The following is a 23,123-nucleotide window of genomic DNA, read 5'->3' on the forward strand; positions in this document are numbered from 1 at the left end:
CTGTTCTGCTTCCACTTTATGTGGGCATTAGCTCAGTTTCTTGTATAAGAACAAGTTTATGTGTTTATGTTAAAATGTATACTGTAAGTAAGGTGTGCTCTGTGGACTTAAATCCTCTGAGGGATGAGCTTCTCCCAGAGAGCTAGGCTGCACCAACAGAGCTTAAGCCCACCTTTCTTTGGTCTGAGAGAGAAAAGTTACTATGTTTGTGGACCACATGGCTGTATGAAAGCCTGAGTCTGGCATTGTTCCCCTACCAGGTTTTACACCTTTATTTCTATCAGTCCAACACAGCTTAGTTTTATATCTAAGACTGAAGAACAGTGTTATTTCCACAAGGAAAGGTAAAACTTTTCAACTAAAATCTTTGTCTCTGCCTGAGGCAATCTGTGCCTCCCGTATCGCCAATTCTCTTACACATGTCTGGCAAAACAAGACTTTTCATTCCTGATCAGTTGCTGTGATAAAAGGTGCTTTCAACTCAATTAAAAATTAGATTAACATTATAGTGATATTGTTTTGGGGTTATTTATTTGTTTGTTGTTGTGTGGGGTTTTTTTTTGCATGTGTTTGTGTGGACAGGAAAGTTTGTAACTCACCATAGCATTTTTCCAGCCTAATTCCTTTCATTTTGCAGGAGAAAGTGGTCCCACAGGATCCATTGCTGGATGTTTCTATGGATTACTTTATGGCCTAAGCAATGTTCCTAAGGGCTTATACCAGGATCTTGAGTACAGAGAGAGGCTGGAACACTTGGGTGAAGCACTTTTCAAAGTATCCAAAGAGGACAAGTAAAGTGATTTCTGGTGTCTTTTGAAATATTTTGAATAATTCACTAATTTTAATTAAATTAGGGACCTTTTAGTAAGTTGCACTAGTGAATGGGCTTAGCATGCACTTACTCGGGTATTTTCTGCATGCTAAGCTCATTTCTAGCACAGCTATAAAATTGTCTCGTTTCATTTCTGGCCTTGTGCTAAAGTTATTGTTAGCACAGGGACATTTGAAAAAATTAATGCAGAGGCAGTAAAAGCTTTTACCATAAGTCTGCATCAACCTGTTAGCACGACCATTCTTTGCCCCTGGCACACCCTGTCCAAAAAAATAAAATAAAAATGTATGTTTTAATTGTAATCCATTTACCCACCCCTTCTTTTATGAAGCTGTGCTAGAGGTTTTTAGTGCGGGCCAGTAAGGTAAGTGCTTTGGCACTCTTAGGAATTCTATGGGCATTAATGCATTTTCTGTTTTGACCCGCTCTATAAACCTCTAGTGCAGCTTAATAAAAGGGGTCCTTAGGGTTTTTTTTAGGTGGAGCACAGGTTTTGAAAAACTAAATACTATATACATAGTGGACACAGATGGCAAAACTAGCACAGAAAGCTTTAGCAAATTCCATGTCAGGCTATATGTGCTGCATTAGCACATTCCATGTTAGGCCACATTCTAAATTCCATGTTAGGCCACATGTGCTGCATTAGGAGCAAATTAGCCCCAAATGCAGCTTAGTAAAAGGGCACCTCAAGTATCTATAATTCAGCAAAAGCACAGTTTTGATTCTGATGTGCAAAACTATACACTGTAATTCTGGTTAACAAAGTGCACTTGAATCTACACTTCTCCCTCTGTATTCGCGGTAGATGCGTTCTGGCATTAAGCGCGAATATGGAAAAACCACAAATAACTTTTTAATATGTTACTTGCGGTTATGGTAATGTGCCGTTGTTTTTGCTATTGAAACCGCGAATAACCGCTCAACTGATATTCGTGGTTTCAGGGCAGCCAGGCAGCAATTGAAGGAAGAAAGACAACCCCCTCCCCCAGGGAATGAAGGAAGCAGAAATAAATAAGACAGAGGGAAATTCTGTCTACTTGGGGGCACTCGGGCTCAGATGCTGCGTTCTAAAGGAGTCCCTCCCACCGAGTAGAATTAGAGAGATTAGCCGATTTTAATATGATGTGTCACTTCCTGGGGAGAGGTAAAATGTACTTTCTTCCATAGTGGGGGGAGAGGGAGTGAAGAATCTTACCTTTTTGGCTGATATTACAGGACTCCTTGAGTCACTACTTCCAAGGCCCTCAGATGTAAGACAGTTCCACAGGGTAAGACGTTTTACCCCTACCCACTTGTTCCCACTGGAATCTAACCTGTACTTGCTAAAAACCATTCCATCCCCACCCATTCACACAATTAATCTTCTCCATCCTTACCCATACGAGTGGGCACTATTACCTGTTTCCTCCTGACAAAAGTCTCCCACAGTTTTTTGAATGGTATTCACTGTTCAACTAGTGAGTATTCAAGCTTCAGTCTGGTAGCATTCTGACTGCCTCTCAGGGTATTCCAAGCCTCATTCTGACTGCCTCTCAGGGTATTCCAAGCCTCATTCTGACTGCCTCGCAGGGTATTCCAAGCCTCATTCTGACTGCCTCTCAGGGTATTCCAAGCCTCATTCTGGCACTCTAGTTGCCTCTCTTACTGCTTTCTAAGCATCATCCTTGCATCACCAGAGATTTTGACTACAATCCTACAGGAATCCTGCAGCAACTTTTTTCCATCCCTGTGGGAATCCCACAATCCCTATTCCAGTGGAGCTTTAGTGATGATGTTTTTTGGGGGGCGGAGACAGCGGCCGAAAAATCGTGAATAATCGAAACCACAGATGCGGAAACTGCGAATTCGGAGGGAGAAGTGTATAGTGTTTTCACATTTATCTAATCTTTTCACCTGGTCTCATCAAAATTCTAGATGAGTCGAGACACTTAGAGCTAGTCCAAAGTTTTCCAGCACCAGCATCCAGATATTCTGAGGTATCTAGCCCTGCACTGTTGACATAACAAAGCAGCATAACAGACCTCAGAATACTGAGGAACAGGTGTTTGAAAGTCATCCTAGCTCAATATGTCCTTGACAGAGTTGGTGGAAGGGAATGAGGCCCCTGGGGATATCTGTAAGCTCTTGATCTTTACCCAACTAGAACCTCCCCATATTCTTTTTAGTCCCAGTTGACGCTATTGTTTTTCAAGACAGGTTGATTCAGTGCTGGTTTTACTCCTTGCCTGGATTTGTAGTCCTGCTTTAGATAGGGAGATCAGAACTACAAATCAGTATGCGGCAGGGGGGATAATCTAGGACTAGAGCAACACTGTCTTGCGATAATGGAGCCAGATGGATCTAGCTTATGCCTTTTCAGTAAGTTTAAGGCATCCAGGCAAACCTAATTCTCTTCCATACTTCAGCCTTAACTACTGTCAAGCTATCCCCTCTTCAGAGTCACACGATTGATAACCCTTATTAGTGAACTATAAATGATTATATTATTGTCAGTGTTATAAGTTATCATTACTGAAGTTTTAAAAAAAGGAGTAAAATATCATACAGTGTTAATATTTCTTTGGGCATTGCATTTTGTTTGTGAAACTAATGTTGTTTTGTTAGTAATTTCAACCCCCCAAATCAAAATTACTCCCATATAACCACAAGCCACATTTCATGGGGGTTTGAAGATGTTTCAGTCTTTACTATCCTAATATTTGTGCTATAGAAATTCTTGTTCATTTATTATCTCCTCTACAATTCGTGAATGGAATGTTTGTCTCATTTTCCACCGGGAATGCATGATGCATGTGTACTGCTATGTGAAAAGCTTCCAGTATGCAGTAATGAACTGTGGGATCATGTCCAAGGTAAAGCCAAAAAACATTCCCCCTCTTTTACTAAGTCTGATAGCACGGGCTGACGTGTTAAATGCTCCGACATCAATAGGGATTGAATGGGCATTGGAGCATTTGCCGCGTGGCACTCACTCCCGCAGCTTAGTAAAAGGGGTCCCTTGTGTTTTATGTTTTCAAAATATGAGGGTTGGTTGGAAACAATTTGTTTTTATAAGATTAGAATTTTTAAACAAATCTTTCTATTACTGGCTGAAATAATGTAAATAAACCAACCATTTTCTCTTCAAATGTATCTCATTATTCTTTTGTTCTGTTCATATGGGAATCATGAATTTAACATTATTTATTTTTAAAATTTCTAGACTGCCTATGACTAAGCGGTTAACAATTGAAACATTCGCAATAGTTCAAAGACAGTACAATTACAACATACTTTCAATTACAGTGCAATCACGTAATTCTTCTTATGTTCTTATGAAAGGGGACAGGCTTAGAACAAACGCTAGGAAGTTCTTTTTCACCCAGAGGGAGGTGGATACATGGAACGCACTTCCGGAGGCTGTGATAGGCAGACGCACATTACAGGGCTTCAAAGAAGGTTTGGATAGGTTCCTAGAGGACAAAGGGATTGAGGGGTACAGATAGGAGTAGAGGCAGGTTATAGGGATAGGAGTAAGAGGTAAGTTATAGAAATAGTCAGGAATCACTGCTCAGGCAATAGGCCTGATGGGCCGCCACGGGAGCGGACTGCTGGGTGAGATGGACCTCTGGTCTGCCTCAGCGGAGGCAACTTCTTATGTTCTTATGAGCTTAATCCACTAAAAATAACATCAAAAGCTGGAGGAAATTATATGTGTCAATCTTCACTAAGTATAGTGCAATGATCACAGTTCAAGTTTCTTATTAAATATACCCACTACAGCATGTCATAGCTCAATTCATATTTTCAGTCAGCTTATTCCTCAGGGCTGAATTATCTTGTAAAGGACCTGAAATAAAACTAGTTTTTTTCCCCTAAAATACCGAGTGAGCATTGGTTTTAGAAACAAAATAAACTACTGGCTTTAGCACCTGTTAATATCTAATGACTACTGCTTGAATTTGTTTATTAAAATTTATTTGCCACTTTTTTAAATTCACCCAAGGTGGTATATACAGCAAGTGTAACCTGTACATATATGCAATAAAAATTATAATAGCAAAATAATCAAATAATATACCACATTGTATAGCATAGTATGCTACTTACAATATCAACACAATACTTATTAAAATAACTTAATAAACTCCAAATGGAATATATCGACAGATAAAATAGATAAGGGTAACTAACTGGAGGAAAAATTACACATAGATTCAGAAAAGGTGCAAGCAACTAGTAAGTCCTGTTGTAAGATATACAGCTGCTATTTGTCCTTGTGTATATGTATTGCAAAAATAACCCCTACGAGGTCAATACATGACCCCTGTAATACAAATACGATGCATTTGGTACTTTGTAGTATTGTTCCATTTGTAATGTCCGAAGTTAATAAATCTTTTAATTGGTGGAAATTTTCCTGAAATATGCAAGAAACATATGAATAGCCTTACTGGGTTAGACCAATGGTCCCTCATGCTCAGTAGCCCGTTCTCACGGTGAACAATCCAGGTCCCTAATACCTGGCCAAAATCCAAGGAGTAGAAACATGCTACTGATCCATGCTACTGATCCAGGGCAAGCAGTGGCTTCCCCCATGTCTTTCTCAATAACAGACTATGGACTTTACCTCCAGGAAATTGTCCACCTATATTGAAAAAAAGGGGATTAGATATTGCACAAATGTCTAGTTATAGGCCTATTTCGGTGGTTCTCTCTTTTGGGAAAGTGATTGAAAAATTCGTACTACAACAATTAGAAGAGTATATGCAGAATCTTGACTTTCTAGACTCTTTCCAGTATGGTTTTTGTAAGGCACATAGTGTCGAGTTATTATTGTTATCTGGGTTAGATATTTTGAAAGAGGGCTTGGATGGACACCACTCGTACTGCTTGATCTCACTTGATGTTTCTGGGGCCTTTGATACCGTTAATCTTACAGTATTGCTTTCAAAGTTGAAGAGCTTGGGAGTTCAGGGGAGGGTTCATGAGTGGTTTTCTTCATATTTGAAAGGAAGATCATTTTGTGTGAGAGGAGGACAAAATGTCTCGGAGAAGGTGATGATCAAAAGAAGTGTGTCGCGGGGGTCTGCCCTGTTGGCACTATTGTTTAACATTTATATGTCATCACTGGGGCAGGTTTTCCAGAACTTAGGGGTATAGTATAGAATATATACGGATGACATCCTGTTTTTTTCCCCCTATTGATAGACAAAAGAAAGATTCTGAGATGAGATTGAATCAGTGCATGAGGGAGGTGTGCGGATGGATGTCAAAGCAAGGCTTAAAACTGAATGTTAATAAGACCGAATTAATGATAGTGGGAGAATATACTAAGGCTAATGTGATTAAATGTATGGATGTATTGAGGGCACAGACTGAGGTGAAAAAGGAGATGACCATCTTGGGGATCTGTCTAGATTTGGCTTTGACTATGGGAAAACAGATCATGAATGTCATTCATAAGGGTTATGCCCAACTACATACACTATATAGGCTAAAATCACTATTGACACCATACGACTTCAGAATAGTAGTCAAATGTTTGATTTTATCTAGATTGGATTATTCTTTATTTTGGGGATTAACCAAAACAAAGTTGGAAGCCCTACAGGTACTAATGAACTCAGCAGCTAGACTGATTAGTGGTGTTACAAAGACAACAAACATTACCCCTCTTCTGAAATGACTTCACTGGCTACCTATGGAACAAAGGATTCATTACAAAGTGTTATCTTTGCTATACCAGATTTTGTATCAATCCGTCCCTTACTGGTTTCAGTTTCTACAGGAGGTCTATAGACCAAACAGAGCTTTGAGATCAGAAAATGGTATGAGATTATTAGCAAAAACAGCAGTAGGTGCGAGATATGTGGCCATGAAATCGAAAATGTTCTCAATTGCCAGAGTGTCTCTCTGGAATAAGTTGTCTGGACACCTAAGATTATGCACTGACTGTTATAGTTTTAAACAAAAACTTGAAAAGAAGGAAATGGGGGTTTAGTCAATCTAAATACCGTTTACAAAATCTCCCCATTAGAGAATTGAACAAAGCACACTGTATGCAGAGATCATTTATATTTTGCTTTTTTCAAAAAGGTCAAGGTAATGTCACCTCAGTAACTACAAAATCAAGAAAGACAAAAAAACCCCACTGAAAAATCAAAAATGATAAAAAACAAAAATGTGGGGTGAAGTAACTATTGCCAAAGATCATAAATAATTCATTAATCAATAGAAACATAGAAGATGATGGCAGATAAGGGCCATAGCCCATCAGGTCTGCCCACTCTACTGACCCACCCCCAAGTCTACTATCCTAGGGATCCCACTCCTGGTGACAGGTTCCCTTGGCTTAATCCTCTAAGGGATCCCACATGGGCATCTCATTTGCTCTTAAATTCTTGCACGCTGTTTGCCTCGATCACCTGCACCGGGAGCTCGTTCCAAGAGTCAACCACTCTCTCGGTGACGAAATATTTCCTGGTGTCACCATGAAATTTCCCGCCTCTGAGTTTGAGCGGATGCCCTCTTGTGGCTGAGGGTCCTTTGAGAAAGAGAATCTCTTCTTCCATCTCGATACGGCCGGTAATAAACTTAAAAGTCTCGATCATGTCTCCTCTCTCCCTATGTTCCGCAAAATTTTCAGCCTTTCCTCGTACGATAGATCCTTGAGCCCCGAGACCATCCTGGTGGCCATCCGTTGCACCGACTCTACTCTCAGCACATCTTTTCGGTAGTGTGGCCTCCAGAATTGCACACAGTATTCCAAATGAGGCCTCACCATGGTTCTGTATAATGGCATTATGACTTCAGGCTTCCGGCTGACGAAACTCCTGCGGATGCAACCTAACAACTGTCTTGCCTTAGATGAAGTCTTCTCCACATGATCAGCAGTTTTCATGTCAATACTGAAAAGAGTGGTAAGGCTGAGCTTTCATTCAAAATATAAAACTCATTTGTGGTGAGACCTCAGAAATACATTCCCCAACTCACTATAGGGCAGCCTAAGCTAATCAATTCGGGGGATTAATTTATCAATCACTGGTCAATCACTACCTCCAACCTTAATGCAAAATCTTATCATGTTAAAATCATAAATATTCTGTAAACATTATGAGTTTGGAACTTAGCTTCAAACAGCAATGAAACTTCACAATCGTGATCTCAAAGGGCCCATTTCGCCTGTGGCTTCGTCAGGAGATCAAGAGAAATGACTATAACTGAACATGTTCCAGCCACATTTAACATCCAGTGACCAATTGGTAGAAAGCTTGATATGACCCATGTCACTATGCAATCATTCTCACTAGGACTTGTGCTCTATAACTTCTGCCCTGTAATGGTGTTAGCCTGAAAAGACGCCGTGGCATAGGTGGCACTTTAGTTTTCTCTACAATTTTCCTAAATTATAACACATTTGAAGATCCCTTAACATCAGTAGGCAAAGCATTCCACAGAGATGCACCCTGTAAGGATATCATAGGGTGTCGGAGTCAAATGAGCCGCAAACTTAAATTATGGAATTTCAAGCAACAATTATAACAATAAGACCTTTGTGGAAAGCTGTCGTGCTATACTCCTATGACATATAGGTCATCTTGATTCCACTTCATAGACTGTTTAAATGCTTGTTTGAACCCTGGAAGTGATCACATTGCTAGATGCTTTTTAGGGCATAGGAGAATTCTAATTATTAGGCTAAGGTTACCAGCTGGCTAAAATGTTTTCAGGACATACTAATCCACTCCTGGTTTTACCCCAGTTGCACATATAATCTTGTCTGTTTTCTCTGAGAAGATCAGGACAAAATCATGCATATGGGTAGGAACTGTACATTAGATATTAATAACCTATTTTGCAAACATAATTTTACTGTAATTTAAAATATAGTTTTCCTGTCTCAAAATTATTTTTAAAATAGATTATTTTATATTGCAGAAGATAATAGTTTGTAATCTAAGATATAATATCTTAGATACCAGATCTCTTCTGTACGGCTTGGCTGTTTTCTACTGCTCATTTGAACTTACAGCTCAATTGGAATGAATTTCTACTGGAATGTGGCAGCATGAGTTTTTTTTCATATCTAGCCCCCTCCCCCCATTTTTAAAGAGTCTTTTTCCCTGCTCTGTCCTATCTAGCCCAGCCACCACACTACACAGGCAAAAGCCACAAACTGTGATTTCTGCTGACTTGATATGCATGTGTCCAACCACTAGATGTCAAAGTTGGGCAATGGTTGAGACATCCTTTCCTCCCACCTATGAATGTTGTCTCCACAGTATTCATAATGTCGACCCAAGGGATAAAGAGTTGAATCTGGATCTCCAGCTATTCCCTGGTTCTCAAAATTCTAAGATTATTATATGAAAGACAATTCTATAATCTGACATCTAATATTAGCCAACAAAAACATGCATAGGTTATAGAATACTAGAACTTACACATGATATTGGTAGTAATAATTGGCATTTGTACACATATTAGGCGCCTTCAGCCTGGCTGCCTTGGGTAGGCCTGCTCTTGCTATTGGAAGCTAAACAGAGTCAGGCCTGGCTAGTACCTGGATAGGAGACCATTGGGGAATACCAGGTGCTGTAGGCTACAGGGCCCTATGTTAGGCAGCCACACACAGCACTGAAGAAGGAAATGGTACACCATTCCTGTACTCTGCATTGACAAATAACACGGAGGATTCCTCACTGTGCATGCAGCCATGGGTCAGTGGTCAACTTAAAGACATACACATAGGCACTAAGCTATAGAGTACATGCCAAAATTGCTTAGCATTTAACTTCAAGAGGGTGTACATGTGGATGGGTCGAGGACATGTCTTCAAGTGACATGCATAACTTATAGAATATTATCAGTTACATAGTGCACCTAGACATGCCAACTTACACCAGCCACTGACCTGCTATAAGTGGATTTGCCTATACTGTATTTTGGCACACGAGTCAGTAGCATAGTCAGACCATTATTTTGGGTGGGCCCACAGTTATGTTGGGTGGTCCTTTCCAAACTAAACCCACCACTTAATTTATCTTGCTTCTTGCCCCCATTCTTCTGCTTCTGGATCTGGCATTTGCCACCACCCTCCCCAGTGTACACTAGTTCCTGAGCAGCGGCAGTGGCATGCATCCGCTACTTCAGCTGACCCTGCAGGCTTCCCTCACATCCTGCCAGAAAGAGAGAAAAAGGAAGTGACATCAGCAAATGTGAGGTGCAGCAGAGGTAAGTCTGCAGGGTTGGCCCAGGAAGTGAATACATGTCGCTGCTCCTGCCTGCAAAGGTGATGAAGTTCAGGAAGGGGGAGATTTAGAGAAAAAAATGAGAGGGGAAGAGAGGGGAGAAATGTGGCCACTGCTGAATTGTCTTGGGTGGACCTGAGCCAAGATTGAATGGACTTGGGCCCACCCAGGTCCACCCATAGCTACGCCAGTGGCACAAGTGCACTTTTATAGCTCTAGTATTCTGTAATAGCTGAGGCATGCTTAAAATGGCATTATAGAGTTGGCACTAAGCATACTCCTATATCTTTTCATAAAGTTATACTTTAGATTTATTTATTTATTCATTTATTTAGTCCGTCCTCCCAAAAGAGCCCAGAATGGGTTACAGGAATACATACACAGTATAGTTAAGACAATTATGGACAAGATGTATTTGCAAAGCTAGTGGTACAATGACCAAGGTATGGTGGATAGAGAATATCTGAGATACACTAGGTAACTATACATACCATGGTAGAAATAAACAGCTGAGATACATTAATTAATTGTACATGACAGTAAAAATAAATATCCGAGATACACTAATCAACTATAGTACATATAATCCAAGATATTCTATTTAACTATACATATGGCCTCCTTAGCTCTTAATTAACCTGATTGTCTATATTATTCTTATTTTTGCTTGCTAAATTTTACCTATGGGGTAATTTCAGAAAGGATTTTTTAAGTATAAATGCCATTTTATGCACACAGAAGTGTCTTATCCATGCAAAAACACTAGAATTATAGGGTATCTCCTTCTTTGTGACTTGCAAGTAGGTATATTTGGAGGAGTCGTCTGAGTTATCAAATACGAACCTACACATGTACTTCACCCACATATATTTGCATCAATTCCCAAGCTGATATAAATGTATGAGGCTGTATTTTAGGCATAATTTCTGAAGTTTGAGCCTATTTTATTTTATTAAGGATTATTTAGTTACATATTTCAAATGAAATAAAGTAAATGAAATACATAGTCCACATCAACAGGAAGAAGAAACAAGAAATTATTTAACAAATTGTCTATTCATAACAAAAAATATGGACCTTAACCTTCTATCACTACCCATTCTTCATTCTATATTTAATTTGTCCTTTAAATCTCCTAACCTACTTCAGAAACTTGTTTTTCAATCAACAATCTCTCAAGCTGGGAAGGATCAAAGTAAATATATCTATTAGATTGTAACATTATTACACATTTGCAAGGAAATTGAAGGAAAAAAATTACCTGCCAGAGACAAAACTCTTATCTTTAAATTTCAAAAATTTCTTGCGACGTAGTTGCATGGTCCTAGCCACATCTGGAACAATCCATATGGGCTGGCCACAAAACAGAGAATTTTTATTCTGGAAATATTTTTTTTTAACATTTATTTTCTCCTGTTCCGTTGAGAAAGTTGCAAGGAGGGTTGCTCTAGTTGTGATTTCCTCTTGTGAGGATTCAAGAAAATCTGTTAAATTCAAACTCTTTAGCTTCCTCCTTTGCATTTCTCTCAACTATCTCAGCTTTCAGTACTGAAACATACCTACAATCAGAAATGATTAATTCTACAGCTTTATCCCAAAGCAATACTTCCTTCATATATTTGCCTGACAAAATCTCAGTAGACAGTAGATAACAAATAGGAAAATTCAATAAACATAATATTTTTGCTCTCATTCGATTATGAAGAAATTCTAATTGTGTATAATCAGACTGTTCTTAACAAAAGCAGAGAAAACTAATTGATAATTAGGTAAGTTTGAAGAAATCCATGACAGTCTGGTTTCCAACTTGTCAATTTTTGTATCAACTTCATGAAATTTTTCCACTGTCTGTTGAGAAAAACTACATAGCTGTGGTATAGTAGTCTTTATGCATTCTTCAGTCCTAACAAACACTTGCCAGATATCTTTCAAAGTAATATCTTGAGGTTCGTCCAAATTTTTAAACAAATTTGGGGAAATTACTGCTACTGGACCCATACTGGCAACATTGCATTGTATCTGAGAAGATGCATAAGACTCAGCAGATATTTTGTCCACCTGGGTTGTTCCTTTAAAGGAAACAATCTCAGGTGGGTAAATGGAGGAGAAGGAGTCAAACAACCACCCTCACTTAGTGAGGCTCCCAAAATGGACAAATCATCTACATGCTCTATAGGTGGCTTAGATTGAATATGTTTGTCCATTGGACCAAGAGTTTTTTGAGTACTGGTTCCTTTAGCTTTCCTCTTCTGCTTTACCATAGTCATACAAGGAAAAAAAGAAACTTCTATACCTCAGGCTCCAGTCACCAAATTTCTTCCAAGAGCAAACAAAACAAAACTGCAGGTCTGTACAAGATGTAGGCAAAATTTATTGTGACAAAATAATTATATGCAAACCCTTTTACCAATCAAGGGACCCGACCCGGTCCGTGTTTCGGACAAACCTTCATCAGGGGTCCATGGTAAAAAAGGAAAACAAAAAAAGTCATTAAAAAATTGTAGAGTAGCAGCAAGAATTGAGCGACTTCGAGTTCACTAACTGTAAAAAACCGTCGCAAAAAGTTTTTTACAGTTAGTGGACCTCAACGTCGCTCAATTCTTGCTGCTACTCTACAATTTTTTTGTAACTTTTTTTGTTTTCCTTTTTTACCATGGACCCCTGATGAAGGTTTGTCCGAAACACAGACCGTGTCGGGTCCCTTGATTGGTAAAAGGGTTTGCATATAATTATTTTGTCACAATAAATTTTGCCTACGTTTTGTACAGACCTGCAGTTTTGTTTTGTTTGCTCTTGGTTGGTTTTTCACTGCAGTTTAGGTTGGGACCTCCCTCTCTCCTTGTTTTGTTACCAAATTTCTTCCACCAAGTCCTTTCAGCTTCTTTTGGCTCCTAAGGGGCTCCCAAGGGGCCAGTCATGCCCCTTGTGGCACGCCCCTTAGGGCATGCCACTGGCCACACACTACTAGCGAGGTGAAAATTTGAAGCTGCTGGTCCTGGCGGCGATGTGTGAGATCAGATGACAATGCCCTCCGCCTCCCGATGGTTCTGCCCAGAGACCTCCGCTAAGGTGTCTCTTCCACTGGGACACTAGCACAGCAAAAATTTGAAGCTGCTGATCCCGGCGGCAGTGTATGATATCAGACGCCCCTGCCCTCTGCCTCCCGATGGTGCTGCCCAGAGACCTCCGCTAAGATGCCTCTTACTTTGAGTCTATTTTATAAAGAGACATGGGGGCCTATATTTTTTTTATGAGATAGCCTCAAAATAGTGGCTTGCTTGACCTTCCAAACTAGGTGATCTGTTATAAAATTAGTCTCCACATGAATATTTTTATCTCCACTTTTTTGGGGAGGGCAGGATTAAGGCAGAGGCAAATCAAGCAGATGTCTTGGGTTAACTGGTCAGAAACAGCTGCTCACTTGGTTGTGGCTGTCTGGTCATTTTCAGTGACACCTAACCAGTTATTCTCACTGAAATTGGCTGGTTAGCGCTGAACCTAAAGCCAACTATGTCGAGGGTGTTCCGGGGGGTGGAGTCCAGTTAAGTCTCGATATTCAGACCTAATCAGCTAGGTTTAGGTCATAAATAGGACTGCATAAATAGCTTTCCTATATTTATGTGCTAACCCATGACTGCTTAAGTCTGAACACTAACTTAACTGGTCACATGCTAACCAGCTTTAATAAAACTGGAAATTCAATGCTGAAGCCTGCACAGGGCCTGGCACTGAATTTCCAATTTTATCGCTGGTGGTATCCAAAAAATGCTGACTAATGCCCACTGAATATCAACCAGAAAGAGGTTTAATCGGGCCATCTGAGCTGGCCATCTTCCAAAATTCAGCGGCACTTAAGCAGATAATACCACTAAATTTTGCCTCTCACTACTACAGCACTATCTGGTTAGTGCCGAGGCAGAGCTTAGGCGGAGCCAGCATTTAATCAGGTAGCAGTGATATTCAGTCCGCTAGCCAGTTAAGTAAACACATAAAATTAGGACAGAAAAAACACTGTCTTATCTTTAGCCACCGATCTAACCGGGCATTGGTTTGAATATTGACCAGAGCCCAGTTAATTTCTTTTTTTTTGTAATTCTTTATTTAAATTTTCAAATAAACAACAATCGTGCTTAACAGGCAATATACGGTATTAATACATCCAATATTTCTTTTGATAGTCATAATAATTCAAAAAAAATAATACAAAAATAAATCAATTTTCATTATTGGATCAATATATTAACAAAAAAGAGGTAACCCATACTTTTTAACATAGTCCTCAATTAAAGGAAGAAGGAGACAAAGAGAAAGAAATTCTTCCAGGAAAGATCACATATTAAGAATTTAAAGGAAATTGAGTGAAAACTGATGGTTTAATAATAATGATAGACTTGAGTTATATCGAAAATCACTATGGTGCAAATGAAACTCCTTTTCCCTCTAGAAAGCTCAGTTAATTTCCAGGTGTCTACACTTACCTGGATATTCAATGGCTTGCCCTGGCATTGATATCTGAGCTTAATTCAGCTGACAGTGCCTTAAAACCCGCTGACTTTCGCAGGCTGATTTATTACTTCCTAAGAAGACAATTCTATAAAGGGTACTAAAAATTAGGTGCTCAAAATCTGTGCACTAAGGGGCTGATTCTGTATGCAGCTCCTGCTACGTGTCAATTACCGACAGGCACTGCTTCCAGAATCGCGGCTTGATAGGACCCTAGGCACCAGAAATGTAGGCCTACATTTCCAGCACCTAGTGTCCCGTCATAATCATGGCCAGTGGCACATAGTAATGACGAAGTCCAGCGCTACCCCTAACTATACCCACTTCCAGGCTTCTGCATCACTATGCGTCGCTAGTCGCCAGAGACCTAGGTGCCGATCCCGGAGGCCGCGTAGTGGCACATTTATTATTATTATGTTACCAGCAGAAATCTGTCTGTAATCCCCATCTCTTGTGTATAGTCCTCCAGCTGGCAGAAGTCTATGAGCAGTGCTACTCCTGCTGCTTCCTCTGCTGCCAGTTTCCCTCTATAGTCAGAAAAACACAGTTCCATTTGTGGGAGTTTTCAAATGTCACTGATGGGTTTGTTAAACTGTAATATGATGATTGAGCCTGCCTGGTGGTCCTGAAGACAGTGCAGGTCAGGCCCTGCCATAAGGCAGACTAGACATCTGTCTAGGACAATGTTCTTCAACCACTGGTCCTTGAACCGGTGCCAGTCCGCAGAAATTTCCTGCTAGTCCACAGAGCCAGCACATGCATCGGGCCCCAGACAGTGCTCTTCAGCCGCCGGTCCACGGTGCAATCGATGCAGCGTTGTCTTCAGGCCGGCTCCCTCTTCCTCAGTGCTGCAATGTACAGAGCCGTGGGCAGAGGCTCCTATGCGCATCCTGCGCCTGAACCGGAAGCCTTCTCTCTGATGTCGCAACGTCAGAGGGAAGGCTTCCAGATGAGGCGCGGGACATGCGAGGAACCACTGCCCACGGCTTTGTGAACTGCAGAACTGAGGAAGAGGGAGCCGGCCCGAAGATAGGGAGGCAGGCCAGAATACAAGGCACAGCATGGAGGGAGGGAGACAACAATGATAGGGGGAATTATTTTATTTTTTAATTTAGTGATTGATTTATATCTGCTGTCTGTTCAGGAAGAAATGCATTTGTTTCTTTTCCTCTGGGGTTGTACTGCATGCAGAGTCTTGCATCTTAGGGTTTTGTTTGTATATATTAGTACTTTTAGTTTTTGGTCCCGTATTTGCATGGGGTTATCTGTGTTCTGGTAGGAATGAATATTGAGAAGCATACAGTGTGCTTTGTGTAGTTTAATTTTGTGGTTAACCATTATGTGTTGTTAATACGATTATATTGTGTGTGTGTGTGTATATATATGAAAAATGAATGGAAAAAATGGTGTTACAATTAGTACTATTATGGGGGCGTGGTCTGGGGCGGAAATTGCATAAAGATGGGGGGGGGGGGGGTCTGGCCCACGACTTAGCTCAGTGTTCTTCAACTGCCGGTCGACAAAATAATTATTTTATTTCTGCCGGTCCATAGGTGTCAAAAGGTTGAAGAACACTGGTCAAGGACAGCATAAATCTACAGTCCTTAGCAACTCTAACATAAATTGAAAACAGCTGTCACCCTGGCCAGTAGCAGCCCTAAAACAAAGTGAAAACAGCTCCTGGCCAGTTAAATAGTGTTTGGCCAGCTAAGTTCTAATATTCAGCCGGAAATAGTCGGCTATCTCTGCTGAATATTAGCACTTAGCGGCTATAACTTAGCTGGCAATATTGCAGGTTAGTCACTGATTTTAAATGCTGAGCTGCCAAATTGGACTCCCAAATAGCTGGTCTGTCTTTGGCCACTATAACTTAACCGCCAAGCACTTAAAGTCAACTTAGATAAGTGTAAGCCGGCCAAAAACAGATCAAATATTTAATGCTGTTCACCGAAAACAACCCAGCATATATATCTAGGCTCAGTGTGGAATTAGACAGCTTCCTTCTTGCAATCTCAATATCAGCTGATGTCTCTCTAGCATCTAGGATATGTTTTGGATAAAAAGGAGCAGTAATACAGTGACCTTGTATCACACTTGCTGAAGAATTTGATTACGTTAACCCCTGAGGCAGCCCGACATTGAAACACGATGGGTTTTATGTGACCAATAAATTATTTTTAACACTGAGCTCTGATAATTCTTTTTCTTTTGAGCGCACATTCTCTTTTTTTTAGTATTTTTCTGTGGTGCATCTGCCTCTCTCTGTTTTTTTTTTTGCACAAAATAGCGCATAGCTTAATATTGCCTCTCACTTCTGCATCACTGTCTGGTTAGTGCCAGAGCAGAGCTTGGGTAGAGCCAACACCTAACTGGTTATTGGTGATATTCAATCCACTAACCAGTTATTCAAACGCATAAAGTTAAGAGAGCAAAGAAGCCGTCCTATCTTCATCTATCATGCTAGCCAGGCACTAATCTGAATATCAAATGAGGCCAGTTAATTTCCAGATGATTGCACTTACCTGGATGGTTTGGCATTGAATATCTTTTTTTTTATCCAGCTGTGGGTCTATTGCTGGTGTAACTTCAGGTACCTAAATGTAAGGTATGCTAATACTAAGGGCTCCTTTTACAAAGGCACGTTAGGGCCTTAACGCGTGGAATAGGTGGCGCTACAAAAACACGCACGCTAGCCGCTACCGCCTCCTCTTAAGCAGGCGGTAGTTTTTCGGCTAGCGCGAGCTATTCCGGTGTGTGTGCTAAAAACGCTAGCGCACCTTCTTAAAAGGAACCCTAAGTTATGTTCTTATTCAATTTTACCAAGCTCCTTTGGCAGGCTAACATGATCCCATTCAGAAAGCACTTGTACACAGGCTCGTAATGCTTCAGTTTGCTAGATGAGTACTTTCCTGGGACCAGAAAACCGACACTTGTTTATCCTTCCAGTGGAACCTAGTTTATAGCCATCACTCACAAGTTCTAGTTTACAGTGTTAAGTCTCAGGCTGTTATAGGGCTTAATTCTTCCAAGTCAAGAGTAGATAACAGTGCTCTAGGCTTATTGCTTCCTTTGAAATCCAGCAGTGGAATAGCATTATTTCAGATACTGATACATACACAAGTTTATAATATGCTATTATTTCACCGACAGACTTCCATGCACACACCAAATTCAGAGGGTAAATTTTCAACATGGCCAATGGGAAATTAGACATACATGCCTCATTGATTTTAGTGTCCCCACCATATAACTACAAAGAATGTATTAAGAGTCAGTAGACATCAGGTGCATAGGCACCAATATTTCAAAATAATTGGGAGTGCCAAACATAATACAAATGAACCTTCCATGAATTCAAAGGAAGGAGCTTGCTCAATAGTGTTTAGCACCCACTTCACCCAAAGAGAGGGATCGTATGATCAGGTGACTTGATAATTCAGAAAGCACACAAGCAAATATATGTTCGGCGGGGAGAATATTAACAGAATGCATCACCTAGATGCTTTTCAGTGTTTTGCAAGCTGTTGCAATGATCTGCATGTTATTAATTGACTAACCTAAGCGTGTGTTATGACCTAGTATCAGGAGGGAGACTTTTGGTTAATTCTGGTCTTTCAGATCAGCTGGGAGGCCATAAATTCAGGGCTGGCCTAAAGTCTCCCTTCAGAACTGGGAGATGTCTCAACCCATAGGTTGATTGTTAACTGTATGTGAGCAATAGATTTTGGGGGTTTTTTAACCTGTGTTATGTGGCATACTGTAGCAAGACAAAAGAATAAAAAAGTAGCAGTAATGTTGATGACTACAAAAGAGCATTCATTTTGTTTTATGCAGCACCAAATGCACAATGTTTCACGGTGATAAGATGCCGGTAGACCCCATGGTGCTGAAGAGGATGATCAAGCTCAAGATTGACAACCCAGGAGACATTGCGGTTCTCAGTAGCTTGCTGTATTACATCACGCAGCTTGCTAGCTGCAGCTCGCAAGCACAAACCAAGGAAGCAAAGGACATGGGGGTCCAAGAAACAATCAAACACCAATGGAGACTCAACCGGAGCAGCAACAACATCAATAGCAGAAGTGCCACCAAGCACCCCACGAGGTTTCAGCTTCTGCAGTCCAAGTTCACAAGCCTCCGGGAGCCTCCAATAAAGAGGATGAGGGAGGTTGGGAAACTAATGATTAAAGAAAGACAATGGTTGAGTAGAGGATTAGGAGGAGGCACTGTTAAACTGGGCAAGGGCAGGGAGAACAAAGATGAAGAGGAAACCACAATGGTGAGCGACTCTGATAGGGCAAAATGGAATATTCCTGTCGGCAAAAACATGGTGAAGAACATTTTGAACAAATTTATGGCTGCAGAAGAAAAAGAAACTAAAGATAAGCCACAAAACTGGAAAGTGAAGGATGCTAAGACTAATCTCCCTAGAATAGTCAACAAGAACTCCATGCTGAGCATGCTGAAAGAGAAATTTGAACATAGTAGCTCCTTGTGTTCAGTAGCAGAAGTAAAGGCATCTCTATTACACAAAGGAGAGAAAAAAGAGAGACGAGGCCCACTAAAGGTTCCCATATGCAAAGCAAAAGTCATAGTATTAAAGACCACGACAAAGACAGCAGCTTGTATAAATCCCCCTGTAGTTGACTATCTACTGTGTGCGGTAGATACAAGGCCTGAGTTGAACCTTGCAACTGTTGCCCAACCCTTAACTCAACTGGCTCACAGATCTACAATGAGTCAGTGTTTTAAGCATAGCATTCTAGTAGAACATCCCAAAAAATCACATTGCATAGATAATGTTATACCTGATAATGAAATACCGGAAAACATGATTGTGAGTATACATCACAAAAGACTAGATGGTCTCAATTCTCAAACAGTGCAACCAGGTGGATACCATAGCATGGAAATTATTAGCCCAGGCAATAAAATGCCAGAAAACAAGCCAGTAGATGGGCAGTGTCAAAACGTAGATAAGTGTAGAGTTCAGATAGTGGTAACAGGTAAGTCTGATGGCACAGAAAATACAAAGCATGGTAATAACACACCTAAAAATATAAGTAACACACAGTATGAAGCAGCAAAGACCGTATGTGACACTGGCTATACAGATCATACTGAACCTAGTAATGCGATGGTTGGAAACATGAAAGTAGATGAGCAATGCAAAAGAAAATTTAATTATATTACACCGATGACACAGCCAAAAGAGCCATATTGCAGAGAGGGTAGAGAAACAGCAAAGAATACAATGACAGATAAGCAATACCCAAAACAATTAACCAGCTTAGGAGGTAGTCTCACCATGCATATGCCTGAGCCACATAAAGTTCATCATATAAATTATGTAAATTCCAGTGAAGAAATAACAGCAAACTTTGCCTTAGAAACTCGGTCTGTAAATCAACAGAGACTGCATGATTACAGATTGCAGTTACAAGACACAAATAAACCTCACTCCATACATTCCAGTACAATGTCCAGTGATCCCACAGAGGAAAACATAATGGCAGGATCTCCACCCAAACAACAAAAAGCATTTGCTATAGAAATGGAAGAAAAAGAGAGAATGCATCATAAAGATAACATTAAATATGATGGCAATAATATAGCAAAAGACAGAGAGTTCAGCCAAGCAAGAGGGATGTCGGAGTGTCATACTTCACAAATGGTGCAAACCAAGGACTCCAAGTGCACAGATGGAGTAAGCCTTGGTGATGAAGGAAAAGAAAATGTGACATTCAAAATACAAAAGAAAAGAAACGAGGATTTCAAAAGACAAAAGGAAAAATCTGTTGAATCCAATAATGGTAAAACACCTAATGATGATTTTTCCAAAAACATGCTGAATGCAAAATACAAAAAACCTTTGAAACCACAGGAACATAAAGAGCTCAAGGTCATGGCTAAGACTAAAATAGCTTTTGCCAATCAAGGGTCTGCTTGTCTTCCTAATGTAGACAGCTCTGCTGCTGGCAGTGATAATAATGTCCTTGCAAACCGCATCCCTACCTTATCTGATGGGTGCAATGTTGACCATCAAGTAGCTTCCAAGTTAGCTAAGCATGAGGTGACATCTAAGTTGTGGCACAGGAGTCCAACTAAGGGATCCTGTGCAGCAAGCTCAATGACCAGCTTGCCTTTCAGTAAAAGTCCAGAAGGATCTGTGATGTGCAGCAAACCAGACACTGCAGGTGGTGAGAATTCTGGCAATGGTCTGAATGTAGGCAAACTCACAGGAAAACGAACGAAGTTTGCTGAACCAAAAAGAGAGCTCTTTTTTGCAGTTGAAACAAGTTTCCCAAAAGAGAAAGTATCAAAAAATATCCCATCACTTTGCCCAGTGATAGTTAAACCATCTTATAAAATGGAACCTCTTATCAAAAGAGCAACATTAACCATCCAACTTCCTGTTCACAAAAGCCTGATGCCTTCACCAAGTAAAAGGAATGTGGTGGATCTTAAAGGCAAGAGTGTCTCCATTCCTGCAAGTATAGGAAGGGAAACTAAGCACAAATCTGAAATATTTCTAAACCCCAGTGAAAATGATAGCAAACTAGCCACTAAGGATGAAGACAGACCAACAAGGAGGCCAAGTGAATGCCAACTGCAAGCAAAACCAACAAAACGCCCAAGTGTTACATCTCAATGTCAACCGCAAGAGAAACCAACAAAAAGTCCTACAGGTACATCCGAATGCCAACCGCATGCAAAACTGGCAAAAAGTCCAAGTGCTACATCTGGATGCCAACTGCAAACAAGGCCAGCAATGCAGGGAACCAAACTGCTCCAAAAACCTCAGCCTCAAAGCAATCTGGACCGTTCTGGAAGGAGTGCGGCGAGCAAAGCCAGGAGGCAGAAGCATCAGACTTCAAAACCCGATGATCTAGTGAAACAAAGAAACACCGAAGAGGAGGGAAAATTCTACTGCACTTCTAATAAAACAAAGGAGGAAGGCGCACAGTGCACAGAGAGGGTCAAATACACAGCGGAAAGCTACAGTGAAAATGAAAACTCCCCTGAGCAGTCCTTCAAGCCACTTATCGTTACAATACCTGACACATTTAAACGTTATACCTAAAATTCAGCCATCGCAAAAAGTCATGTTGACAACTAACTTTTGCTAATTTTGCCTCTGTGCCAGAACCATTGCTTTTTTTAGGTTGGTTAGATATCAGTTTGCATTTATCAGTTCTAATGAATGTGCCAGTTACCACGAGAATGTAACAAAAAGAAGCACAGTGCTGCATGCATATATTGCTAATCAATAGTGAACATTCATCATGTTTCTTTGAATGGAAATGAGAAGGGAGGGTACTGTGAATGAAACAGTGCATGCATAGCAGCTGATTATCAGTTTATAATCATGTAAATAAAGTTGTTTGCCACTTGCAGAGTGCTCATATAGGGTGCTCCAAATCAACCTTTCAACATAGTAGTTAATTAGACTGCCAAATACAAAAGGCTATTCAATTCTAGTTGGGTTCACTGTTTTCCTTAGGGTTTCATTTTCTTCCGAACAGGCTGATCCGATCCTGGCTTTGCCCTGTTCCATGTACAGACCTGGAGTTCATACATGCAGTTAGGCAAATCCATAACTGTATCAGTCTGTCCCAAAACAAAGGAGCAAACTGATATCCTGGTTTTAGTGCTTTTCATTTGACCCATACAAATAAGAAAAAAGGGGTAATAATCAACCAAATAACATCAGATATCAAATTAAATATAACTGCAAAAAATTGCTCACTTAAATATAATAATAAAAATAATAGTAATGATAAAGGAGGAAAAGGACATCATAGTGGCACAAGGATCAGATCATAGAATTTCTTATGACTCAAGCCATTCCAGATCCCTATCCTGACAAACAGGTTCTAATCATCTGTCCGAATCCTCCAACCACCTACAGGTGAAGTCAAAGTGCAAATACTGTGCACCCAAAGTGCTCTACTTAAAAAAAAAACCAACCAAAAACCAACCAGGTCAATCATAAAAATGAAATTATTAAAGCACTGGCACCACTTATCTTAACAGTCTTCTCAGACTCCAGCGCTGACTATTTAATAATCTCCCTGGAGTCTGAGAAAACCATTAAGATAAATGGTGCTAGTGCTTTAATAATTTCATTTTTATGATTCACCCGATTGATTTTTTTGGGTTTTTTTTTTTAAGTAGAGCACTTTGGGTGCACAGTATTTGCACTTTGACTTCACCTGTAGGTGGTTGGAGTATTTGGACTGATGATTAGAACCTGTTTTGTCAGAAAAGGGATCTGGAATGGTTGAGTCATAAGAGATTCTATGATCACTATGATGTCATTTTCCTCCTTTATCATTACTATTATTATTATGTTTAAGTAATCAATTTTTTGCAGTTATATTTAATTTTCTATCTGATGTTATTTGGTTGATTATTACCCCCTTTCTTCTTGTTTGTTAAGCTATTGTGGGTATTATTTTGTTTGAGACCTTTTTTCTTTCATTTTATTTGACCCATGACACCTTGTTCTAGACCTAAGGCTGAATTTGAAGTAAAGCTGAGTTTGAGTT

General features: G+C 40.2%; 1 protein-coding gene across 3 annotated transcripts in view; it reads left to right on the top strand.

Moving 5' to 3' along the window:
• The window catches only part of ADPRHL1 (ADP-ribosylhydrolase like 1), a 60,620-nt gene extending 38,194 nt beyond the window's left edge, over positions 1 to 22,426 (top strand). For 2 of the 3 annotated variants that reach the window (XM_033948753.1, XM_033948754.1), the window contains 2 exons: positions 638 to 791; positions 18,406 to 22,426. In XM_033948753.1, coding sequence (XP_033804644.1) covers positions 638 to 791; positions 18,406 to 21,655 — 3,404 coding nt within the window. In that variant the 3' untranslated portion in view covers positions 21,656 to 22,426. Of the gene's footprint in view, positions 1 to 637; positions 3,964 to 18,405 lie in introns of those variants that run through there. The other variant, XM_033948755.1, reaches the window with a different exon arrangement.
• The last annotated feature ends 697 nt before the right edge of the window (positions 22,427 to 23,123 follow it).

Source organism: Geotrypetes seraphini, chromosome 6 (genome assembly GCF_902459505.1).
Source record: "Geotrypetes seraphini chromosome 6, aGeoSer1.1, whole genome shotgun sequence".
Classification (NCBI taxonomy): domain Eukaryota; kingdom Metazoa; phylum Chordata; class Amphibia; order Gymnophiona; family Dermophiidae; genus Geotrypetes; species Geotrypetes seraphini.